At 47.1% G+C, this 25,788-nt stretch overlaps 1 protein-coding gene across 1 annotated transcript in view; it reads left to right on the top strand.

Annotated features, from left to right (window-relative positions):
* Positions 1 to 25,788, top strand: part of HSD17B12 (hydroxysteroid 17-beta dehydrogenase 12) — a 51,975-nt gene extending 26,187 nt beyond the window's left edge. The window contains exons 4-11 of the mRNA XM_044269347.1: positions 7,970 to 8,080; positions 10,988 to 11,052; positions 12,404 to 12,448; positions 18,557 to 18,591; positions 20,104 to 20,185; positions 20,600 to 20,665; positions 23,535 to 23,684; positions 24,237 to 25,788. Of these exons, the coding sequence (XP_044125282.1) occupies positions 7,970 to 8,080; positions 10,988 to 11,052; positions 12,404 to 12,448; positions 18,557 to 18,591; positions 20,104 to 20,185; positions 20,600 to 20,665; positions 23,535 to 23,684; positions 24,237 to 24,344 (662 nt within the window). The 3' untranslated portion in view covers positions 24,345 to 25,788. The remainder of the gene's footprint in view (positions 1 to 7,969; positions 8,081 to 10,987; positions 11,053 to 12,403; positions 12,449 to 18,556; positions 18,592 to 20,103; positions 20,186 to 20,599; positions 20,666 to 23,534; positions 23,685 to 24,236) is intronic.

Below are 25,788 nucleotides of genomic sequence, written 5' to 3'. Positions count from 1 at the left end.
ATAACCATGTTATAAGGGAAAATAATACAATCTTCAGAACATCAATCCCAAGCCCGAACTTCTATGAAGAAGTTCGGGTTTGGGTACCAAACATGCGCGATTTTTCTCACGCGAGTGCAACGCATGACAATGTTTTGCACTTGCGCAGAAAAAATCGCATTTTCCCGCAACGCACCCGGCTCTTATCCGGGCAAAAAAACTCACGCCCGTGTGAAAGAGGCCTTAGGCTGAGTTCACACTTCAGTTATTTTGTCAGTCATTTCCATCAGTTATTGTGAGCCAAAACCAGCAGTGATGCCTCCACAGAGATGAGGCGTAATGGAGAGATCTGCACCTGTTCTGTGTTTTTGACCCGCCCCTGGTTTTGGCTCACAATAACTGATTGCAAGAACTGACCAAATAACTGAAGTGTGAACTTGGCCTTAGTGATATAACTAATTTTACCCTTAAAGGGATTTTTAAGCTTTTGGGATTATATTTTAACAGTCCCCAGCAGAATATTGTACCTGTTGGAAAAAAATCGAACTCGTCTGCTCCCCGCCGCTCAGTCCAATCTTTCTGGCTCCCGGGCGGACAGGGTGACGGCCACTGCTGCAGCTAATGATTGGACTCGGCAGTAACATGTCCCAAGCGGCACGTGAACCGGTCTGTCTGGAAGTTTATAGGCCGGGACCACAAGAACGGAGCAGCGGGAAAAGTGATTATTATTTTTTTTATTATTTTTCAACAGATAAAAAAAAAAAAAAGTCCCAAAGCTGGACAGCCCCTTTAAGGACCAGAATCCCTGTGTTTCAGCAGTCGTAATGTTTTTCCATTGAAGTAACTGTGTGAGGGCTTGTTTTTGCAGGGCTGAGTTCTAGTTTTTTGGTACTATTTTGACATACACCAGACTTGATTTTACTTTTATAAAACATTTTTGGAAGGTGCAGTAAAAAGCAGACTGCTATCCTGGCATTTATCATGCAGGATGAATAATGTTTTAGTCACTACGGATTTGGCAATTCTATTTATATCTTAATATTTTTTTTTTTTAATGGTAAATCTTGTATGAGGGGGAAAAGTTTATTTATTTTTTCTACTTAGGATTTTAAAAAAAATTTTTTTTTATAATTCTGAACACTTACATAGTTGTCAGTTCATTTGTGAACTTTATCCTGTGTTCCTTTTGATCTCTTCACTAATACACAGCAGTACTTCAGTATTGCAGCGTATTGTACCGGTCAGTACTACACTGACGGGCGGCCAATTAGATCCTGCCGTTGTTAGACCGCACGTTAACCCTGGGTTCACACCTGAGCGTTCCTCAAACGCGCGTTTTTGTCGCGCGTTTTTATGCGCGTTTTTTGTAATAGTAAACGCGCGTTTGACGCGCGTTTGTGTCATTGACTGCAGTGTCCTATGGCCACAAACGCGCGTCAAAAAGCCCCAAAGAAGCTCAAGTACTTGTTTGAGCGTCGGGCGTTTTACAGCGCGTTCGTACGCGCTGTAAAACGCCCAGGTGTGAACCCTTCCCATAGGGAAGCATTGGTTTTCATGTCTTAAGCGTTTTACAGCGCGTTTGAACGCGCTGTAAAACGCTCAGGTGTGAACCCAGGGTAAGAGTAGTAGTATGTGATTGGTGGGGTCTGCCCCTGGCATCACCAGAACCGAGGTCCTTATGCCCCGTATGAAATGATTGGCATCAGCTGCGGGAGATAGTGCGGTGCACTGAACTATTTCCTTCAGTCCCATAGAGAATGAACGGAGCAGCAGCGGACGTGGGACCTGCACATCTATTCATATGGGGAGCACAAGACCCTGTTCTCGTGATAGATGGGGACCCCAGCAGTTGGGGGCCCCCCGATCAGATTACTGTCCTGTGGATAGGGGAAGCATTTGTCTTGGCACAGTTTCCCAGTGTGCCGTTCAGACCCCATGGTGTGAATTCGGGCTCACATTATAATACCTCGTTTTCGCCTCTACTGGATAACTTTTTGCATTTCTCTGACCATTACTTTGTAAGTCAGCTGAAAGTTATTGACCACAGGAAGAGGAGACTCTCCCAGCAGGACGCGCGTTGCTGCCTTCTTCCCCTCTGATTCCGTGGGTGGATGAGCCGTGCCAGGGCTGTTTTCTGGACGCTCTTCCTGGAGCTCGCTTAGCAAATCTGCCGTAGCCGGTAACATCCGATATCTTCTCCGCCGGCCTCTTCCAGGATCCCAGATGCTTCCCTATGGTTGGTCCTGAGTCATCACAAGAGTAGATCACGTATCCTCCTGTACACCTTAAAGGGACAGCGCGCAATTAGCTTATCAATGCCCCGTAAGTAGGCCCCTCTTTTGGAGCTTCTTTGCTTACGGTTTTATAGAATTTCCTGATATGTTACTGCAGACATATTTCTGACTGGTGTGTGGGGAAGTCTCTGTAGTCAGACACCCACTAATCTGATATATATGGCATATAAACATTGAAACCCCCTTTAACACTTTCCTGCACTGTGATGTAATAGCACAGGGATGGCCAACCTGAGACTCTTCAGCTGTTGTAAAACTACAACTCCCAGCATGCCTAGACTGCCTACAGCTATCAGCCTACAGCAGGGCATGGTGGGAGTTGTAGTTTTGCAACAGCTGGAGAGCCGCAGGTTGGCCATGCCTGTAATAGCACATTGGCGGCCTACATACTTTGACATGAAGTTGATCACGCGGGCACTGCCACTGTGCCCACATAATAAGCAGCAGGTCAACGGCTGAAATACACAGCGGCACTCCTGCCGCACCTGCAGGGATTGGAGAAAACTCTGATCGTCCCATTAAGATAACCCACAGGATAGGAAATAAGTGTCTCCAGACAATGGAGGCCGGTGCTCCCCGTCTGAATGGAGTAGCAGACACACATGCATGTCCGCTGCTCCATTCAACTCCATGGGACTGCCGGAGATAGCTGAGTACAAGCGCTCAGCCTTCGCCGGCTGCCCCATAGAGCTGAATAGAGCGTCATTGCGCACGCATGACCACCACTCCATTTAATTGGGGAAGGGGGAGCCTAGACCCCTATTCAGATCCCTGCCCATCAGACACTTTTCTCCTATCCAGATAGTATCTTAATGGGATAACCCCTTTAACCCTCTCTGTGCTGTGTCTGATCGCAGCACTATAAAAAGGACAGGGGTTCGTTCTCCCCTCTAGCAGTGATCTCCACCGAGATAAGGGTCCCCTGGGCTGTCTCTTGTAGGGAATACGAGTGCTTTTCCTCATATTTCCATGTACAGGCACAAGATAGTGGCCGACAGAATCCTGCTGTGATAATGTAATTAAGAGAACAAATTATGTGAAATAAAAAAAAAGTTAAAAAATAAAAATGATTAAAATAACATTTTACTTAAAAAGACACAAAATAAGTTACATTTTTTATTTTATTTTAAACGCATACACTCACCTAAAGAATTATTAGGAACATTAATGCGATTATCTAGTCAACCAATCACATGGCAGTTGCTTCAATGCATGTAGGGTTGTGGTCCTGGTCAAGACAATCTCCTGAACTCCAAACTGAATGTCAGAATGGGAAAGAAAGGTGGGCTACAACAGCAGAAGACCCCACCGGGTACCACTCATCTCCACTACAAATAGGAAAAAGAGGCTACAATTTGCACGAGCTCAACAAAATTGGACTGTTGAAGACTGGAAAAATGTTGCCTGGTCTGATGAGTCTCGATTTCTGTTGACATTCAAATGGTAGAGTCCGAATTTGGCGTAAACAGAATGAGAACATGTATCCATCATGCCTTGTTACCACTGTGCAGGCTGGTGGTGGCGGTGTAATGGTGTGGGGGATGTTTTCTGGGCACACTTTAGGCCCCTTAGCGCCAATTGGCCATCGTTTAAATGCCACGGGCTACCTGAGCATTGTTTCTGACCATGTCCATCCCTTCATGACCACCATGTACCCATCCTCTGATGGTTACTTCCAGCAGGATAATGCACCATGTCACAAAGCTCGAATCATTTCAAATTGGTTTCTTGAACATGACAATGAGTTCACTGCACTAAAATGGCCCCACAGTCACCAGATCTCAACCCAATAGAGCATCTTTGGGATGTGGTGGAACGGAAGCTTCGTGCCCTGGATGTGCATCCCTCAAATCTCCATCAACTGCAAGATGCTATCCTATCAATATGGGCCAACATTTCTAAAGAATGCTATCAGCACCTTGTGGAATCAATGCCACGTAGAATTAAGGCAAAAGGGGGTCCAACACCGTATTAGTGTGGTGTTCCTAATAATTCTTTAGGTGAGCGTATATTGTCCTGCTGTAAAGAAATATTAATCCCCAAAGTTCTGTTACCGGTAGTTACACGTTAATATAAGAGTCCGCCGGGTGTAAGACGAGAAAGGGCTCGAGCGAGTTTTAAATCTTGAGCCTTTGACCTATTGCAGAAGGAAGGTGCTCCTGGTGTCTGCCGCTTTAAGAAGCGAGCGTATAAAGAAAGGCCCGGAGCCTCTGATCCCGTTTCTGCATGAATGGGCCGCACAATGCTTCTGCCTGCTTCTCTCTGAATGAAGAGGGGCCTTATGGGAGAGCAGGGGCGGCTGTTGCCCTGATTTTTTTATTTATTTTTATTTTTTATGAATGATTTAAAAAACAAACAAACATAGGATTATCTCTTAACTGCACAGAACTTCAGGATTGAAGTTCTTTAATGTCTGCTACCTTTAATGTCTGCTACCACCTCTACTCATTTCCGTGGTGCGGCCAAAGATCCATCCCGTTTTTTTTTCCGGCTGCGTGCGAAGGGCGTTACAAAGGTGGGGGATGCTGTAGTAAACATGACCTGGTCCACTTGCAAGTTGTCTGGCAATGGATAGTCAGTGGTTGTCAGTTGTCACTAGTGACATCACAGGGATTCCCTATGCAGAGGGGACTTGGAGGCCATCTGCATCTTTTCTACGAGTCATACATTTTAGATGGGTGTCGGCCTGACAGCCACCTCTCCTGACCCCTCCACACACTTGCATGCTCGGCTTGTGCATGCATTCTGTATGGGGATTAAGGAGTAAGCTGCTGACAAACACCTCCGGCAGCAGCTTATCTTTCCGAGATCAGGCATATGGAAATCCAGCTGCCCAATCATGATCTCCCCTGACATTTGCTGTTGGGGAGAGACGGGAGGTCCCCATACACAAAAAAAAAAAGTCGCACCTCCTGTGTGACACCTCCACAAACATGACCCCAATTATATAATGATTACCTTCAACCACCCAGTTTAGTTTGTTCACCCTTGGCCCAATCTAGTGTTGAGCCTTTACTAAAAATTTCCTGGACCTGTATGACTATCCGCTGGGCAGCGTCTGAAGTCAGGGAGCGAGATAACGTAAGGATTTTTGATGGATTTTGCTGCAGATTTGTGCATTGCAAATGTGAACTTGGAGTTAGAACTCAGCAGCATTAATTGACATGCTGTAGATTTAAAGAACATCTGTTGGCATGATCAACCCTAATAAACCAGGCATATGGTCTGGTAGGGTTGATCATGCTGATGATACCGATTATAACTACCCATTGCATCATTGCTGGGAAGAAAAAAAAAGTTTTTGTATTCATATGCAAATGACCTAACTGGAGCACCGAGGGGCCCGGTCATAGCCCTCGTAGCACCAGTGTCGAACCCCTTCAGCTTTCGTCCCTTCCCCCATGTCTGGATTGACTAGGCTCGACATGTCGTCTAGCCCTGTTTTCGAACACCTGCGCTGTGTCTTCCGGTCTTGTTCAGTAGCGCTCAAAGCAGCGCTTTTTTGTTTTTTTCCTAGCACATGGATAAGATTTCATCCACATTGCAGTTTTTTTACACATAGCAGATTTGCTGCATACAGAAACCCTTGTGTCAAATCCACAGAGTTTATGACCCATATGAACATACCCTCTGAATGTCGTGGCTCTGAAAGTCCTTTATCCGCCTGAGTGCGTCATGGCTACAGCGTCACAAAGCCGGGGACTCTGAACAAGATACACAATGCAGTTTTTGGATTGCTTTCACTAGGGAGAATCGTGGGCCCATGCTCTGCCGCCTATTTACTTGCCCTAGTTCCCCGCTGCCTCCTGAGATATCATTGAGGTCAGTGCAGAGCCGCTGCATGGCAGTGACGTGCTGCACGAAGCTGACATTTACTTCCTGCAGCGGCCGCTATGTCCATCAAGCGTCATCTGGCTGAATATCACTGAAATCCACCTTAGTGTAAGTCTTGATAAGCTTGATAAAAAAATAAAATTGCACAATTAGCAGTTTTGATCCCAAATTCCCTGCAGGCCGGAGGATATTATCTGCAGTCTGTGCCTCATTCAATGACAGCTTGTAGTCTGCTGATGCTAAAGCGCCTCCAAACTGTAGGTAACCTTCCTATACTATTACATAAGTGCACAGGTCACTGCCCCCTCCCCAAGATCAGCACACTTTCCTCCTGAAATACTCTGCACTGCTATGGCTTCCTGCTCCTTCCTCAATCTTTGAACTCCCAATAGTTGCCATTCCCATCCTAACCTCATGATACTGCCCTGTCACATACAGCTCGCCCAGTAAACCAGTACGCTCCTCTCCTAAAATACTCTGTGCTGCTGCTCCTTCCACAATCAATTTATGAGCTTCTGTGTTTTCTGCTTGGGGGCATTGATTAACCCTTTCCTCGCGTGGAGACCTGCAGGGGTTTCATTGTGTATAGAGCGCGGTCTATAACCCCTGAAGACTCCTGGTACAATGAGGAATGGCTGTGTGATGGGAGAGCGGCATGACCAGCGAGCGGTGAGTCACGGTGCACAGCCTGTCCTCACATCGCCTCCATCCTGAATCCAATCCTAATAGAAGTATAGGGTAATAGGGTTTTTAATTCTTCTTTTTTTTTTATTTTTTTATTTTTTTTTTTCATTCGGCCATCTGTTTTCTAAGGAGGCGGCAGGCCGCTGTCATTCAGGTTGGATAGCTGTGATATACGGCACATAAGCTGATGCTTAGTCCTACATCTTCAGACCAGTCTGACCTGATCAGCTATACCGCTATCAAGGTGTCATTAAAGAGACGGCTCCAATGCAAAGACGCTTAAAGGGATGCTCCACCCACGTTTCAGGCAAATAGCGTTGCTAGGAGATGTTATGCCTAGCAACCAGCCTAACATAGGGTTGTCATTGAAAGTATGCCTAGCAACCAGTCTCTGTCCTTGACATCTTGCCTTTTATGTTATTTGCAGAAACTGTTTAAAATGGGGAAATATTGCATCCTCGCTCCAAAAGGATGACCCTTGATTGGCAGGCGGTTGGTCTGTTACCATAGAGGTCAATGGAGTCTAAAAAACAGGGAGGCCAGTAAGGACATGACCAAGGATATTCAGGCAATGCAAACGTCCATCCTCCACCTGATGTCGGCAGGTTGCTTTAAGGTGGTTCTCCATTCCAAACAGCCCTTGGTGAGGTGGGATCCCCCACCGACACCCAAGAGGAAGATCTAGTATAGTGCCCTGGACTGGGGGAAGGCTGTGACTCCGTGGATCTCTATTGGGACCTCCTCCATTACTGTCTGAGGTGGTCTCACAATGTAAGCGGGGGCTCTTCAATCAGGACGCTCTCTTGTTAACTGGAGGTGATGGTCTGTTGCGCCCTGTCTAGTAGTGTAACTGGTAAGTCACCTAAAAGGGGATGTCCAGTGTGGAAATCTATTTTTATATTAGGGGTCCTCATGACTACGTACAGCGTCTCTCGCTCAGGAGGACTCCACTTGTCCTGCATTACACAGACGACCCCTTGATGGGAATGGACGCAGTGTAATACCTAATGTCTCCTGTGGTGGCCCTGCAGGGAAACCGCAGGTGGAATCTCTGGGGGTCCAAACAGGGGGGGCACTTTGTGCTCAGCTTGTTGTCAAGGGATAATAAGTAGGGATGATTGTCCAAAGTGGAGCACCCCTTTAACACCACTTTTTTTTTTTTTTCCATTTCTTTTCAGGAGAGAAATTTAAAGTGGAGACTAAAGTCATCGCAGCAGATTTTGGAAAACCAACAGAGATCTATGACCGCATTGAGGCCGGACTGAAGGGCCTAGAAATTGGGGTGTTGGGTAAGTGATCACTAGGGTTGGTTAAAAAGGAATTATTATGGGGTGAATATGAAAACTTTTGGATTAACCTCACCCAGTGGCAGCTCCTTCCCATATGCTGAATGGTAGAAGATCCCGCTGCTAATAGGGGGGGGGGGTGTCAATCTCCAGTGGGGACCCCCCCTTCCCCCTGTATATGCTCTAATAAGACATTATGATGGGAGAAGTGGTGAGCGGGCAACCATTTTGATAGGAAGAGTTCCTCCTTGTCCCCTGCAGTGTCTAGAGCTGGAGCGAGGACTGTGGATGCACCAGTACCCGGGCATTGCTGGAGCCGGTACTCGGAGCAGCAGTGCAGGTGCAAGATTGACAGGGCCGCGGTAAACCTATGAATGGATTCGCTTGTCTCCGATCTGTAATTTACATGGTTGTACTAAACCTGAATGCAGACTGGTGATGATGGGACAGAGCGTGGTGCCATGAGGAGTCATACATGTACAGCAGGTACCTGCTACACCTGGTGAGATGTCCAGTCCGTCTATCAAGCAGGGGGAGTGGGGAGAATAAAACCCTTGCTGCTCAAGAATCAATTTGCTCATCTCATTTTTTTAATTTTATTTTTTTATTATCTTTAATGCCCCTGAGGGTTCATTCGCACTTCCGTATGTGTTTTGCGGATCCGCAAAACACTGACACCGGCAATGTGCGTTCTGCATTTTGCGGACTGAACATCTCCGGCACTCTCAGAAAATGCCTTTTCTTGTCCGCAATTGCGGACAAGAATAGGACATGTTCTATTTTGTTTGCAAATCCGCAAATGCGGACGGCACATTCCAGCCCCACTGAAAATAAATGGGTCCGCACCTGTTCCGCAAAATTGCGGAATGGACGTGTGACTGGACCCTCTTGCACACGACCGTATGGCTTTTTCAGTATTTTGCGGGCTGCAAAAAACAGATCTGTGTACATTCGTTTTTTTGCAGAACGGAACAGCTGGCCCCTGATAGAACAGTACTATCCTGGTCCGTTATGCGGACAATAATAGGACGTGCTCTATCTTTGAGGGTCCATTCACACGTCCGCAAATGGGTCTGCATCCATTCTGCAATATCTGGAACGGGTGCGGACCCATTCATTGTCAATGGGGCAGGAATGGATAGTTCCATATACGGGCCGTATACAGAGCGCAAAAAACGGAACGTAAACAAAAAAAAAACAAAAGAAAATCTGCAGCAAATTCTGGATGAATAACATGTGGATTTTGCCACGTGTTTTACCCTTTGCAACTGAAATCCACATAAACTGATACACTCAAGATTTTGAATCCGAACCACAGGTCAAGTTATGTGCGGACTGTAGAAATTTTCCGCGCTGTGTGAATTTACAAATGGTGGTGGACTTTCCCCTCAGATTTCTGCAAGTGAATTCCACAGCGTTTTACAGTACAAGAGATTTTACAAATCTCATCCACATGCTGCAGATGATTTGGAGACCCACAGCATGCTCATTATGTTGTGGAATTGCTGTGGATTTCCCTACTTTCAGTGTCACAGAGGTGGAATCTGCGCTGAATCCACAGCACCATTCGCAGAAAAAATCTGCATGTGCTATGGCTTTGCAGCAAGAACATAACTCTAATAGATCCTGTGCTGACGGTGTAAGATCAACTTGATCCTGCTTTAGACTGGAGAGCGGCGGCTGCCATCTTGTGTGGGAATTCCCGGGTTAGCAGTGCATTGGGAATTGCTTCATTTAATGGTGCGTTGCGATCAATCTGTACAGCGCGTACTGATCCTACCGCGAAGTCCGGCTTCTGTGTAATGGGCTCCATTTATTGGGGCATAGATGAATCAAAGTGGGGGGGGGGGGGGGGGGCGCATGCAAGTTAATTCAATAATCGCTCATAAAAGCACATTCATCAGTTGTCCGGGCGCCAGATCGCGCTGTAGCTGTCAATTTACTGGTAGGTTTTGCATTTGTGCACTTTTCATTCAGACAGCTTTGGGGAATCATCCAGTGAGTTTAGATGATCTGGCACGAACTATTTCCATTCTGCGGAAAAACGGCTTTGCGGCTCCTTGGTGTTTGCTGCCATCTAGTGTCCAGAAGGTGCATGTACACTTACAATAGTCGGGGCTTTACTTCACTGTACAATACAGGGTATATACAGAGATTTATGTACCTTGTACAGGACACCATTGTGTAGAAACAAGGGTGCATCAGCTTGAAATATATAATGTATATGGACTGGGTCTTAACATGTTGTGACTGGGTGCCACGGCCACTTATTTGTCCAACAGCCATTCCTCCAGATCCCCCTAATACAGCGCCACAGCTAACAACCTGGTGACGGCTTATCTCCCAGTCATTTCGAGATCCAGCATGCCCGACCCTTTTTCTCCCTGACACCTGCCTAGTCGGGAGGTCCCAATACACATTAGATAGTTGGCCAGTCCTGCCAAGGTTAATGATTTTGCCCAATGGTCGTCTAATATGTATGACCATTGGTGGAGCTTTGCTGACCATGGAGAACATTAGTTGTTAGTGGGGATTGCCACTTTTTTACAGGGAAGTCTAGCAGTTCACAGTGCAAATTCAGATGAAAGGTGGCTATGTAATGCATGTTTGCAGCAATTCCTTGTTCTTGCTGGTCCCAGGCAATACTGAGAATGAGGGGCTTAGCGCTGCGTCCCCTTCTAAGCTTTACCAGCAGCAGCCATCTGCATCCAGCCCGTGATGCAAGTCCCTGCCCCGTGGGTGGCTGAGACCACGATGAAGTGGATGCAGGGCTAAACCTGAGCCGAGTCCTCTTCATCCTCTGGATCAGTGTGCGTTCCAGAGGTCGGACCCCCACCACTGATAATGACGCCGTGTCCTAGGGATGAGGTGGGGATACCACTTTTTTAATTAAATGTCTTTTCTTTTCAGTAAACAATGTGGGAGTTTCTTACGAATATCCAGAGTATTTTCTGGAAATTCCCGACCTGGATAACGTGAGTACTCAGCCTCCTAACATTCACATTAGAAATGTAACAAACATTTTTGATAACTCGCCGGGTGCAGCAACGTCTTCAAGGGGCTTTACACGCCCCGTACTCTACTAGGCTTCTTATAAGAACATCATTCTCCTTCTGTGACTACTACGTCCCCGTAACAGACCCGACTTCTCAGAGCTGACTGCACGTCGGAAGTTTAGCTCAACCTTACAGCAATGCTTTTCACGGAATTTTGGAAAATTTGCTTTTATGGCATTTGCCTCATAGACTGTTTGCATCTTAAAGGGGTTTTCCAGGAACTAAATCTTCATGACCGGTCTGCAGGATTAGCTCATCAGTATCAGCCAGGTGCGGATCAGACTCCTGGCACCGCTGCCGATCAGCGCTGCGGCCTCTTTGTAGTATATCTGGCACAGCGCCGTACGTTGTATAGTGGTAGGGACCGATGGACGTGACATCACGTAGCGCTCGCCCAAGTGCTGCACCCTCTTACACCAGCTGAGCGACGGCAGAGTCAGAAACCCGGCATTCAGATATTGCTGACCTATCTCGAGCGTAGGCCATCAATATTTAAGTCCCGGAAAACCCCTTTAACAGCGGTAGAGAAAATGTATGCAGCTGCTCTGACTGTACGGCCATCTGTAGCTGGCTGCCCATTAGCTGACTACAGGTTACCATAAACTGCTGTCGGCAATGGGTAGTCAGCAGGGGATGGATATCTAGAGGAATCCTGAATGGAGCTGCCCTTTTCCCACTGATTTTGATTGGCTTTATCCCCTAACTCCCACACTAGGAGATATTGGATTATCCGGAGATAAGCGGTGCCAGTGTATCCGACATCTCCTCTGCTCTATGTTAGTCATCCTGCAGGTTTATGGGGAACTATGAGGCGACTGCATTGTAATGACTGATGAGACGGCCTGTGTCCACGGGACCTATTAGGGCAAATGGACTTTGTAGAGGGGGGTCCCCGGCTTGGGAACCCTCTGTATGAGCCTGCTCTGTACGAGTGGTTAAAGCCATCCTTTTATTACACGGTCCACCATTCCTCTGAATGGCCGCCTCTTCATACTACATTCCCCTTGCATCGCCACAGGTTTCCCCAGGAAAATCAGCTGTTTGCCAGGAGCCGGGCTTGCGGCGTCCAGCTGATTGCCCCGGGGTCTGCATTTTGAAAGTGGTCATTTCTGACAACCCTAAAGGCTATAGTAAGAAGTGGACTATTATAAGATATAAAAGGTGAAGGGTTCTCCATAGCGTGACCCGAGGCGGAGACCCAAGGCACCGCAGCTTCGTGGTTTACGTTCTGTGGATTTTTCTTTTATTGTATTTCTCTTCGTTTCCGCAGACTCTGGACAAGCTGATCACCATCAACATCACGTCTGTCTGTAAGGTGAGGAACGTTGTCAGTGTCTCGTCTTCTTCTAAGTCCAATGGTCTGTGGCTGTTAGGGCATGCTGGGAGTTGTAGTCTTGTAACAGCTGGAAAGCAACAGGGAATATGGATACAGGTTATCCAAAGCACACGATACTGCCTGGCTGGATATATATATAATCTGTAGCCTTCCTCTTCGGAAAGGGTTAAATATTACAGAGAGCAGCTAATAGAGCCACGTGGCAAATTGCACATCTTTCTTTTAATGCTTAAGAAAAAAGTTGTATCCATCCGTTTCTTATTCGTATCGGTTTCTGGGAAAGCTGTGTGACGACAACCAATATGGCGACCATCACAGCTTCAATGAGATGTCATCCAGCTCCCTAGTTAGTCATACGTCTGCTGCATCACTTTATAACTAGGGTAGGTGCTATTTAACAGTCAGCCAAAGGCGGGTGACAACTCCTGTGATGGCATACATATTGGTTGTCACCCAGCTTTCCATGACACAGATGTAAATCCTGAAGGATGACACATGAACTTCAGGAAACCAGTTTACTGCTCCCAACTCTAAGTCCGTGTAGAGAGTGTCCTTTCTTCTGGCGCCATTCCTCTGGGTAGCGACTTACGACTGTCAAGCACCACATCACTGGGCTGTGCCAATGGGCCATCATTGTCTTGTGATATCAATATGGCGCCGAGGGGGCAGCAGCGGAACAAAGGAGGAAGGCAGAGGAAACAGTATTGTGCAAGCGACAACCCAGTGTTATATTTTTTTGGGCTCTGAACAGTGGTTGTCACTTGCCTGCAGCAGAGTTCTAGTGGAAAGGCCGGTCCTCTGCTGCACTTAGCCTTTAGGGAACCTATTGGGAAACCCAGAAAATTTCTGTGATCCTTTACTTATACTGAATGCCCTTATGTCCCCAGGTAGGTAAGGGGAATTGCTCTTCAACCCCTTCCCGTCACAGTCCTCACGGAGCCACTCGAATAATAGTCTTATTCCTCCTCCTCCTCACACATCGTGCCAGTGTTGTCCCCCCTACGACTGCATCAACCTTGGTACTAGTCCAGTAAAGCCAACAGATTTGGTTACCGGCCTGTGATCACCATGATTAACCCCTACAATGCTGATCACGGTGGCAAAAGGAATTTTGCTTCCTTTGCCTGCCAACACTAGCATTGATTGACGAGTCTGATGGGTTTTATATGGACGTCCTGGGACCTGAAAAATGGCGCCCAGGGCTGTCCAGAGATAATGCAGGACCTAAGGTATGCCCTAGCAGATGCCCGAGCGTTTTGTATATGCTCTGGCAGTAATATAATGTCTTATTGAATTAGAACTTTGCTTTACAGTTTGAAATAAATGTATTTAAAAAGTGAGTCATTTATTATCCAGAAACATAGCGTTATTAGGCGTATTTCAGGTGCAGATTGTGGCGCAACAGTTAGCTGCACGACAGTCTGCGACTTTTACCCGCTCACGCCAGGTCTAAAATAGGGGCGCAGCGTGGGCGGGGAAGGGCCGGTCTCATTTATCATTTTATATGCCTGTTTTAGTGTAAGACAGCTCGAAGACTTAGTCTACTTTCACACTCGCGTTTTGGCTGTCCGTTTGTGAGATCCGTCATGGGCTCTCACAAGCGGTCCAAAACGGATCAGTTTTCATTCTAATGCCTTTTGAATGGAAAAGGATCCGCTCAGAATGCATCAGTTCAGTCTTCATTCCGCTCTGGAGGCTGCCTGCAGCGTTTTGGTGTCCGTCTGATAAACTAAGCCAAACGGATCCGTCCTGGCACACAATGTAAGTCAATGGGGACGGATCCGTTTTCAATGACACAATATGGCATAATAGAAAACTGATCCGTCCTCCATTGACTTTCACTGACGGATCCGTCTTGGCTATGTTAAAGATAATACAAACAGATCCATTTATAACTGATGCAGACGATTGTATTATCTGAATGGATCCGCACAAAACGCAAGTGTGAAAGTAGCCTGAGACTGTTGCTGGATGCGCCGAAGTTATAAAGAGGCCGATGTCTCTTCATAACTTCGGCAGATCCACCGCCAGATATAGGGGTTATTAGGACTGGCGTCTAAAATGCCAGTATTAATAAATGGCCACCTAAGTCCCTAAAAATGAAATTAAACTTATGTTAAAAATAAAATGTGATTAAAGGAAAAGGGATTAAACACAAATGTTTTTGGTCATTTTTATTGAACAACAGTAAATGAACAGAGAAAGAAACCACCGACGTGTTCCGTGTCCTCCTGGCCGTCCGTTCAGTAAACGCGTGGACTGTAAACATTTTAATAAAAAATGGCACAAATGTGTTTTTCATGCATTTGGCCATCATAATAAAATAAGTTTTGAGGCTGATTTATCTGAGCTCCAAAAAAAAAAAAAATATCACCAACTTCTACGAACACCGAGGTTTCACAGAGCACAGTGAGCGGAAAAAGAGAATACAGGGGCTATGGTTCTTAGGGGGGTCGTCCCAAGATTGGTACTTACCACCTATCCACAGGATAGATAAGTGTCTGATTGCTGGGGTCCCACAGATCACAAGAACAGGGGCCCCATGTCCCCCATTTGAATGAAACGGTGGTTGGGCATGCCCACTGCTGCTCCATTCTTCTCTATGGGAGGTGCTGTACTCAGCTCAACTTTGAATAGAGCGGCAAAGCATATACTTGACTTGCCGCTCCGTTCAATATGGGGACATGGGACCCTCATTTTTGTAATCTGCGGGGGTCTGGATACCCAGCGATCACACCCCTTTCCCAGTCCCTGTGGAGAGATGATAACTCGTAAACCATTTTCATCTCTGTGGTCTCGCACAATGGTCAATAGCAACCAATCCGATTCCGCCATTCATTTTCCAAAAGAGGGGGTCAAAAATGAAAGGTCAAATCTGGTTGCTATGGGCAACTAAGCCAGTTCTACTTTACACCAGTTTGATAAATGACCCCCACAGTATATTGCTAGTGCTGTCTAGACTGTGGAGCTTGCACTCTATCAGTGGGGGGCAGGCGTATATGTAGGAACACATGAGCCAGGATTGTTGCTAGACATTTTAGGAGCGGCGGTCTGTCTCCTCCGTCTCTCTTCTCTCGACCATCTGCTGGCGGCCTGTGTTTGGCCGTCACTCCTTCTCTCCATCCAAACTGTCTGAGTCTTCGAAAAAAAAATGACACAATCTCTCATCCTCACTTTTTTACATGTATTTTTTTTTTTTTCTTTTCTTTTTTTGTGCTTTTCGTTATTCCGCCAGCATCGTGAAGACTGTTTCCTAATCCCCGCACTCCCTATTACTGGAGGAGACATCCTTGTTAGTTGATGTTGTTCAGGGGAATGTCTGAAACGGACGCCTACGCAGCGAGCGCTCACCCACACAGCTTCCGCCCACACAGTGCATCTCACCCACTTCCCTCTCATCGTCTCCATGTCTGGCTCCAGCACCGATCCCAGGCTGCCTCTCCTATTCTCAGTTCCCCCTTTTTGGGAGAAAAAAAAGTGCCTTGTGTGTGTTTTTTTTTTTTTTTTTTTTTTCTCGCGCCCGTTTTTCCTTTCGCTGCCGTCTCATTGACATTAGGATTAACCAGGCCGTACTGTAAAATATAAAGATCACAATAGGGGAACCTCGGCTTCACGTTTTTCCATCCGTGCCTGTTCAGCGCAGTGCAAATCTATCTACGAGCTGACGCATCGGACTGTCGTGAATATAGAGAGGAGGCTAACCAGGGGACACACAGTAATGGGGGGGGGGGGGGCTCTCTGCTGCAAATTTGGGTAATAGATACATTTTACGCAGCGTGTGGGTGACTTAAAAAAAAAAATATTTCATTATTTTTACCGCCACTGCGTTACACTGCAGATTTTCCTTTTACAATTCTGCAGCAGAAAATACATGACATATCAGGGCCCAAATACATTTGTAGAAAAAAAAGCATCTTTGGGAAATGTTGATTTCTTTTTTTGTAGTTTTTATATTGTTCTAATTTCACAGGGAATAACCTGTGGATAACTAAAAAGTGTAGTTTCTTTATACTAAATACTTTTTGTTTTGTTGCAGTGATCAAGGTTTTAAATCTTTACTTTTAGGCCCCTTTCACACAGGGCGAGTTTTCCGTGCGGGTGCGATCCGTGCAGCGAACGTATGGCACCCGCACTAAATCCTGACCCATTCATTTCTATGGGGCTGTGCACATGAGCGTTGTTTTTAACGCATCACTTGTGCGTTCAGTTGAAATCGCAGCATGCTCTATATTGTCCCATTTCGATGTGACGCAGGCCCCATAGAAATGAATGGGGTGTGTGAAAATCGGATGGCATCCGCAAGCAAGTACGGATGCCGTGCGATTTGCACGCACGGTTGCTAGGAGACTATCGGGATGGAGACCCGATCATTATTATTTTCCCTTATAACATGGTTATAAGGGAAAATAATAGCATTCTGAATACAGAATGCATAGTAAACCAGCGCTAGAGGGGTTAAAAAAAAATAAAAAAGAATTTAACTCCCCTTAGTCCACTTGATCGCGAAGCCGGCATCTCCTTGTGTCTCCTCTGCGCTGAACAGGACCTGGGGTGAGCTGCTCCATTAAATATCGGTTAAGGACCTTCGTTGACGTCACTCCGGTCATCACATGGTCTTTTACCATGGTGAATCACCATGGTAAAAGATCATGTGACGTACCATGTGATGACCGGAGTGACGTCATCGAAGGTCCTTAACCTGTATTTAATGGAGCAGCTCACCCCAGGTCCTGTTCAGCCGCTCAGCGCAGAGGAGACACAAGGAGATGCCGGGCTTCGCGATCAAGTGGACTAAGGTGAGTTAAATTATTATTATTTTTTTAACCCCTCTAGCGCTGGTTTACTATGCATTCTGTATTCAGAATGCTATTATTTTCCCTTATACCCATGTTATAAGGGAAAATAATACAATCTAAAGAACATCAATCCCAAGCCCGAACTTCTATGAAGAAGTTCGGGTACCAAACATGCACGATTTTTCTCACGCGAGTGCAACGCATGACAATGTTTTGCACTCGCACGGGAAAATCGCGCATTTTCCCGCAACGCACCCGGCTCTTATCCGGGCAAAAAAACTGACGCCCGTGTGAAAGAGGCCTTACTGTATTCGCATACGCCATTATATTACATTATGATCAGTGTCCCTATGACACAGGCTGTTGCTGATTGTTACTGGGAAACTGGTGGGTGACCCAATCATGCTGCAGTCAATCTAGACCATTGCAAATAAAGGGTTACATGGCCTGTTCAGAGGTTTCTCCAATCCTGCTATTACAGCAGAAGTAGTCACTGTGTACATACATTACTTATCCTGTACTGATCCTGAGTTACATCCTGTATTATACCCCAGAGCTGCACTCACTATTCTGCTGGTGGAGTCACTGTGTACATACATTACTTATCCTGTACTGATCCTGAGTTACATCCTGTATTATACCCCAGAGCTGCACTCACTGTTCTGCTGGTGCAGTCACTGTGTACATACATTACATTACTTATCCTGTACTGATCCTGAGTTACATCCTGTATTATACCCCAGAGCTGCACTCACTATTCTGCTGGTGGAGTCACTGTGTACATACATTACTTATCCTGTACTGATCCTGAGTTACATCCTGTATTATACTCCAGAGCTGCACTCACTATTCTGCTGGTGCAGTCACTGTGTACATACATTACTTATCCTGTACTGATCCTGAATTACATCCTGTATTATACTCCAGAGCTGCACTCACTATTCTGCTGGTGCAGTCACTGTGCACATACATTACTTATCCTGTACTGATCCTGAGTTACATCCTGTATTATACCCCAGAGCTGCACTCACTGTTCTGCTGGTGCAGTCACTGTGTACATACATTACTGATGCTGTACTGGTCCTGAGTTACATCCAGTATAATACTCCAGATCTGCACTCACTATTCTGCTGTGGGGATAACCGGCAATACCAGACTCTGCCATTGTACTAGAGTGGCGCTGTTTCTCTGGAAAAAGCATATATATTTTTTGAGTTTGTGATTTTTCCTTCCTTCATACAACCCCCCCCATGCGTCCTCTCCTCATGGCCGTCCTCTGCTTCTCTTGTAGATGACACGGCTGGTGTTGCCCGGGATGCTGGAGAGGTGAGTCAGACCAGCAGATAAACATTACCCAGACAGGACCTCATTATTATTTATAGGGGAGAATCCTTCTCTTTGAAAAATTCATTGTGGTGACTAATACGTTCGGCCTCCATGTTGGAGCGATCGGAGGTGACTCATGAGGACGGCGGGTGAGTCACCGGCTTCATGGAATCCTTCAGCTCTCCGCAACGCTCTTGTGGTGATTTTAGAACAGAATTTAAAAAAAAAATAGATCTGAGTCATCAATACGGCTCAACAGCTTCTATTCTTAGGGGGGAATTACAGGGGAGTGGGCGGCTGTGCCGGGATTACCTGCCGCCGGGCTGCAGCACTTCAGCCATGGTGGAGATGGCAGCATGTAAACAAACCACCGGGCCGCCGCCGCCGCAGCAGCCTCCTATCATTGGGGAACCCTTTGTTCTACCCATCCTGGTAAAGTGGTCGAGGCAGCCCAGTGCTGACCAGGCCTATGGGAGCCTGAGATCAGATTGCCCACCCAGCTGTCCCTGGGATCCATAGTAACCAGCCACATGTCGTGTTCACACTGGCGCAGTTTTCTCCCGCATTGAATGCATTGGTCGATTTTTAAAATAACAGCGTTAAGACTTCTGTGCTTTTTACTAATGTAGAGGGGCTCCAAATATTCTGCCCAGACGTAGACTTAAAGGGGTTCTCCGGGATTTACATATTGTATCGGATCAGGGGTGGTGCTGTGCATTACACCCCCGCCGATGAGGTGCTCTGAGTGCTTAGGGCTCTTCCTGGGCCATGTGACCGATGATCGTGACATCACATAGCCTAGGCACAGTCCCATTACAGTGCACCTCGCTGTGCTTTGTAAGCTGCTTCCTAATACTGCCGATCGGCGGGGACCTCGGGGTATTCTTTAATACCCAGGAACACCTCTTTAAATAATAGAATTATAGTAGCCTACAGCCGCCACTAGGGGGAGCTCAGTGCAGAGCAGCGTATTATTGAGTTTAGTGCATGCAGTGAGCTCCATCTAGTGGTGGCTGCAGGCTATTGCAATTCTGTTATTCAACTTATGGCTGTGCAGGGGTTTGGGGGGCCCTTATCTCTGTGAAGATAGATTCGGAAATTAATTCATAAAGAACATTGGGCGGAAAAAACGACGCAGCGGTAAAAGCTAGAGATCCACTCAACAGTACAACACCTAGGATGAATGTTCTGACGATTAAAACCCAAGAGTAAAAATTCAGCCGTGACTGCAATGACCCCCAGTATGCCTCCTTCATTCATGGGACACAAGGATCTAGGAAGCTGAGATCGGAGATGCTGATTGATGGGACTGTTCCCTGTGTAGTCGGGTCCTGCCGTTATGTTTCCACTCCCTTTGCCCCCTACGCCGCGGGGATAGTTGGGCGGCCCCCATACACAGTACATAATGGGCAGGTTCGGCAGCGTGCAGCTAATGTGTTTTTTCTTGTAGTTCTGTTCTGGATTATCGGACGCTGGATTAATGGTAATGACTGTTATATTTGTGTGTTTCAGGTCCAAGGGTGTGATCCTGAATATCTCGTCCGCTAGCGGCATGTACCCCGTACCGCTCCTTACTGTGTATTCTGCTACCAAGGTACGTGGCAAGCACGCCAATATTTGACTGGATGGGGGTAATATAAGGGTGTCGCTTGGCATGGGGCAAGGTTGTCAGGATGTGGCTTGCTGTAAGTCAGGGTTTTCGGAGCATTGCTTGCCATGGGGCACAGTTGTCAGGGCATCATAAAGTGATGGCATATCATTAGGACACCTCACCCGTTTATGATTGGTGGGGGTCCCATCCCTGGGACCACGGCCAATCCCAAGTCTTTCATTTATGGCAGTGCCACGGCCACTCTTTGTGCAGAGCCCGGGGCAAAAATAGGGTTGTGATGAATACAAGATGGTCGGCAGTTTATATTCTTTCATCGGTGGGTCCTACAGACTGGGGATGCCTCCTGGGGGTAGTGGCCCCTGCCTGCTGACTGTTTCCCCTCTTTTCGTTGCACAGGCTTTTGTGGATTTCTTCTCGCGGGGTCTTCACGCAGAGTACAAGAGTAAGGGTGTCACTGTGCAGGTGAGTGAAGCACGTCGCTGCCGAGGATCCTTGTTATTGTGTGGTCTCCATGGCAACAGTGGATGTCTTGGCAACAAGGAGATCACGTTCTCGAGCACTGGAGAGTGTGACGTCCTCGCCTCCGAGGCTTTCTGTTGGTCTAAATTGTATTTATTTTTTTAATTTTATATCAACTCTGCTTTTTCTTGTATTAAAATGAATCTGACGGGTTATTCCATTAAATGGAGGGGTGGGGGTCATGGAAATGCATATATTCGGGGAGCGCCCCAGAAAAAAAAAAAAAGAGGGGTTTTCCTGGTGTTAAATATTAATGGCCTATCCTCAGGACAGGTCATCAATATCTGTGGGGGTCCGATTCCCGGCCCCTCCAGCAATCAGCTGCACTTAACACTACGGCCTCTTTATTGTTTACCAAGTACAGTACAGCAGCGGCGACACGAAGCGCACGGCGTCATAGCAACCAATGACGCCGTGCGCTCCTGCACTCAGCAGGACGTGTGCATGAGGCCATATACTGTGCAGGGCCACACCCCAACCGGTAACACCCATCTGGATCTTCATTGCACACTGATGGTAATTCATCCATAACCTCTAGCAGGAATAACAGAGGAACGACGCTATATAGACTAAGAATAGATACTGCAGAATTATTAAATGGGAAATGCAAGTAGTTACTAAAGCAGACATGTCAGGAGAGGTGAGGGGTCCTTTTTAAAACCCTTTTAAAATTACATCTGAAGTGCAGAAACATGACCTCAGTCAAAAGGCCCTCACAAGGTACTGGAAAAATACAATATACTTAAGGAGTTGGGAAAAACAAAAAAATTAGAGATTGGCCGCTGGTCGTGAGAGGATGAAATGTTAGTCGTTCTGCAAGGAATTCCCATATAGAAATGCAGCCATTGACGACACATTGACATTCTGCTGCCATCTTGTGGCCACAGCGTATAACTGCAGCCAGCCAGTTACAGTAAGAAGGCAGATGTAAAAATGGCAGGAGAGAATAGCATAGTCCTAGGAGTCCTTTAAAAAAATATTTGAGTTTCTATTAGTGTTAAATACGTGTATCTTGTATAATCAACAAAAACAACAAAAAAAAGTAACTCAGCAAGAAGTTGTTGGGATGAAGCTTTTTATGTGCAACTGTAATAATGATAAATGTAAGAGATTATAATATTATATTAAATATATAAAGAAGATTATGGGGGGGAAACTGTACAATTGAAAGGCGGCTCTAGGACCCTGTTGAGCTCTTCTAGCCTGGAGAGCGGGATGAGAGACTGCCTCTAGCCTGGAGAGCGGGATGAGAGACGGCCTCTAGCCTGGAGAGCGGGGATGAGAGACGGCCTCTAGCCTGGAGAGCGGGGATGAGAGACGGCCTCTAGCCTGGAGAGCGGGGATGAGAGACGGCCTCTAGCCTGGAGAGCGGGATGAGAGACGGCCTCTAGCCTGGAGAGCGGGATGAGAGACGGCCTCTAGCCTGGAGAGCGGGATGAGAGACGGCCTCTAGCCTGGAGAGCGGGATGAGAGACGGCCTCTAGCCTGGAGAGCGGGATGAGAGACGGCCTCTAGCCTGGAGAGCGGGATGAGAGACGGCCTCTAGCCTGGAGAGCGGGATGAGAGACGGCCTCTAGCCTGGAGAGCGGGATGAGAGACGGCCGGCCGGGCATGGAAGCAGACGGGTTCTGTATGGTGTCACATGTGCCCACAGATGTCACAGCTGGGCCTGTAGATCCTGCACACTCTTAGGTTGCTGAAGTCCCAGCTGGTCCCATAACTGCTTGATTGGTGATGAATCTGGTGACCAGGCAGCCAAGCAGGTGTAATCTGGAGGAGACATTCCTGGAAAACCCTTGCTGTGTGTGGGCGAGCATTATCCTGCAATGAGAAGAGCACATGTGGCGGCAGGATGTCCTGCAGATATCGCTGAGCTGTTGGTGTCCTTCGTATCACTACTAGGGGTGACGACTGACGTATGCGATGGCCCCCCGATCATCACACCAGCAGGAGCAGTGTGTGGCTCCCCAGCAAAGTCAAGACTGAAGCTTTCACCACGAGGCGTCTATACTGGAACCTGAGCGCCATCAGATCCCAAACTGAACCTGAATTCATCACTAAAGATGACACGGCTCCAGTCCATGTTTCTCATTCACGACATCATTGCAAATGAAGGCGACTGTCACTGGCTGACAATGGCAGGTCATGTAATGGACGCCTTGACAAAATTTCCTTCTGCCGAGTGCCTAGAAATGGTCCGGACAGACACCGGGGTGTAACGAAGGGGCCACCTGTGTCTGGATGTCTGACAACAAAACTGTGGGAGCTGCTCGTGCGTGTCGGCGGATCAAATTATCCTCTCTACTGGTGTCTGCCTGGGCCTTCCAGAGCCTGTTCACCGTGTGTCCCTGCCCTCATGTATCTACTGCTTCTAACAGCTAGATCAGAATGGCCAAGATGGCGGGCAATTCATTAAAACCGCCATCCTGCTTCTCTCAGTCCAGTGGTGCGCCTCCTCTCTATAAAGTCTGTCAACTGGGCAGAATGGCTTTGAGTGCATCATAGAGGCATGTCTAGCAGTCATTGCTCACCAAGAGGTAAACTGGCCAAAAGTAACCCCTGAGAGCACTTTTATAGCAGTGGGGTGGGGGGGTGGGGCACTTGTGCCAAGACCCAGTATCTAATCAGACTGCACCTGTAATAATTTACATATCCGCCTGAAACATATCTGCAGGACAAGTTTTGCAGTAATCCGACGTTTCTAGCTGGGCGGTATTTTTGTTTTGTCAATGAGTGTACAGTATATCAAATAAGTAAAAGGGTCAGAAACTCCATAAATTACAAAAATTCTGTATATTGTTCCCCTCTGCAGAGTGTTCTTCCATTCTTTGTGGCCACCAAAATGAGCAAAGTCCGCAAACCAACATGGGACAAGCCCAGCGCAGAAGACTACGTGAGGTCCGCACTGAATACTGTCGGCTTACAGACCCAGACCAACGGCTACCTGGCCCACGCCATCATGGTAAGACCACTCTGTGTATCACACAGCTGATCGGCTTCGGCTGTCCTGGCCATACACCAAAGACAGTTGTCCGCCATGCACTCCCCATCCCCTTATACATGCTCGGCTCAGCATGTATGTGTTCTCAGTAGGATTCAGGGGATGAAGCTGCTGCCGGATCGAAAGGAGCCGGCATTTATTTGAAAACCAACAAGTCTTGATTATCTACCAGTGAGGGGGAGTCAGGAGGCCCCACACACATTACATTGTCAGCTCGGCCTCCCAAAACTGTCAAGTTTTGCTGACTTGTATGGGTAGCTTTATTTGGGAGATTGGGCTTGCATGCCCTCAGCTAGAAGCTGCACCTGCACCATCTTGTAGTATATTATCCTGACAGATCGGTTTGAAAGGCACAGGCCCAATCAGTGCAGTGGTCAGAAAAGGTCCCTAATGTGTCCCATTTACTGTGTGTGCGCCATTTTTGCATGCTGAATGCTGTCTGTACAGCGACACTTCTGATAATCGTCCCTCAGTGGGTGTAGTCAGACCATGACGCTGTTTTCTTCCCCTCAGGGCTGGGTCACCGGATCGTTGCTCCCTCTCTGCATTGCTATGAAGATCACCATGAATATGAATAAAGGGCTCCGCGCTCGATTCCTAAAGAGAGCGAAGAAAAACTAGAAAGCGTCTCTTCCGGCATCACTTCTATCAAATCTACCACAATCTTCAGGTCTTTGTCATGGCTGAATGTAACAGGAAGACCCCGTGACTGGCCCTTCACACTAACTGCTTCATTGTTTTACCCTTTGTTAGTAGGACCATGAATGTTTTGTTTCTTTAGGTCGGGTACACAGGTCCTGCTTTTGGGGGTTATGTACCCCTATCGGGATCTCAGAGCAGCATCTCTCACTTTGGCAGTCCCAGGTCATCCATGTATCGCCATTCATTTAAATGGCCGCTATGGAATTCTACATTTCCTTTGCATTGGCTGCAGTATAATCTGTTCTATCATACTGGGGGTCTTGGAAAGCCAAATCTAATTAACTGAGACAACCCCTTCAAGCAGGTTTTCCGTTGCTCATAGGGTAGAGAAGGTACTCGCTGTCCTCCATTTTTACCCAGGGACTGATGAATTGCTCATCTCTACCTGTGTTCGAGTCACGAGAACAGTTCCACTTCTCCACCCTGTTTCCTGACAAGTGGTCAGCTTAATATTTCACGCCATACTCTACTGTATGCATAAGGCTGGATACACCCACCCTCGTTTAGGACATATTACTTGCTTTTGTCACACCCCGGCGGCAGGTTGAACTGCCCTGAACTCTCAGCATCGGCGATCCCTGTGATACTGTGATTTTGGATCAGTTAATCCTGCAGTTGGGCTGTGACACGCGAGCCTGGGTGCTGTCCTGAGTATAAAATGGACAGCACCCGGACTTAACACTGAATCATTAAATTCAATGGGGGTCTTCACACAGAAACTGTAGCATGTTCAGTCATGATCCGATTTTCATGCAAGACCACTCAAATGGGTCTGCAGGGAATATCCGATCAGACATGGACTCAGTTGTGTGAAACTAAGCCTAAGGGCACAGCTACAGGGCGATTTTGGGCGCGACACATGCCCAAGTATCATAGTGTGGCAGGGTTGCTATAGGAATGAATGGGGTCACAGGTTTGCTGCGACATTTTTGTGCTTTGCGTGTCATGGTTGCAGTTCTGCGACTTCCGCTGCGACCCCATTCATTCCTATATCAGCCCTGCTACACTGCGCTACTTGGGAATGCGACACGTGTCAAGCCCAAAATTTACGTGTAGTTCGAACCCTAATACTGAAGTATAATACATGTGGAACATGGACACGGGGATCGGCCTAAGATTTTATATAAGTCGGTGAGATACGGGACTTGCTTTTCTGTGCACTGCATACTCCTCTGATATACCTGTATTTGCTGCGCAGTGTCGTGGCGCTGACCCAGCCCCATAGCCGAGGCACAACACATGACCCCTTTAACACAAGCCCAAGGTACTAGAAACTGACCCGATGCAGCACCCCATAGATTTTCACTGCATTTCAAATGGATTTTTTTTCAGTGATGTCATTAAACTTTCTCCTCATCCCATC

The sequence above is a fragment of the Bufo gargarizans genome, chromosome 10 (genome assembly GCF_014858855.1).
Source record: "Bufo gargarizans isolate SCDJY-AF-19 chromosome 10, ASM1485885v1, whole genome shotgun sequence".
Lineage (NCBI taxonomy): Eukaryota > Metazoa > Chordata > Amphibia > Anura > Bufonidae > Bufo > Bufo gargarizans.
Note: the sequence above shows the minus strand (reverse complement) of the source record. Positions and strands in the feature narration are given on the sequence as shown.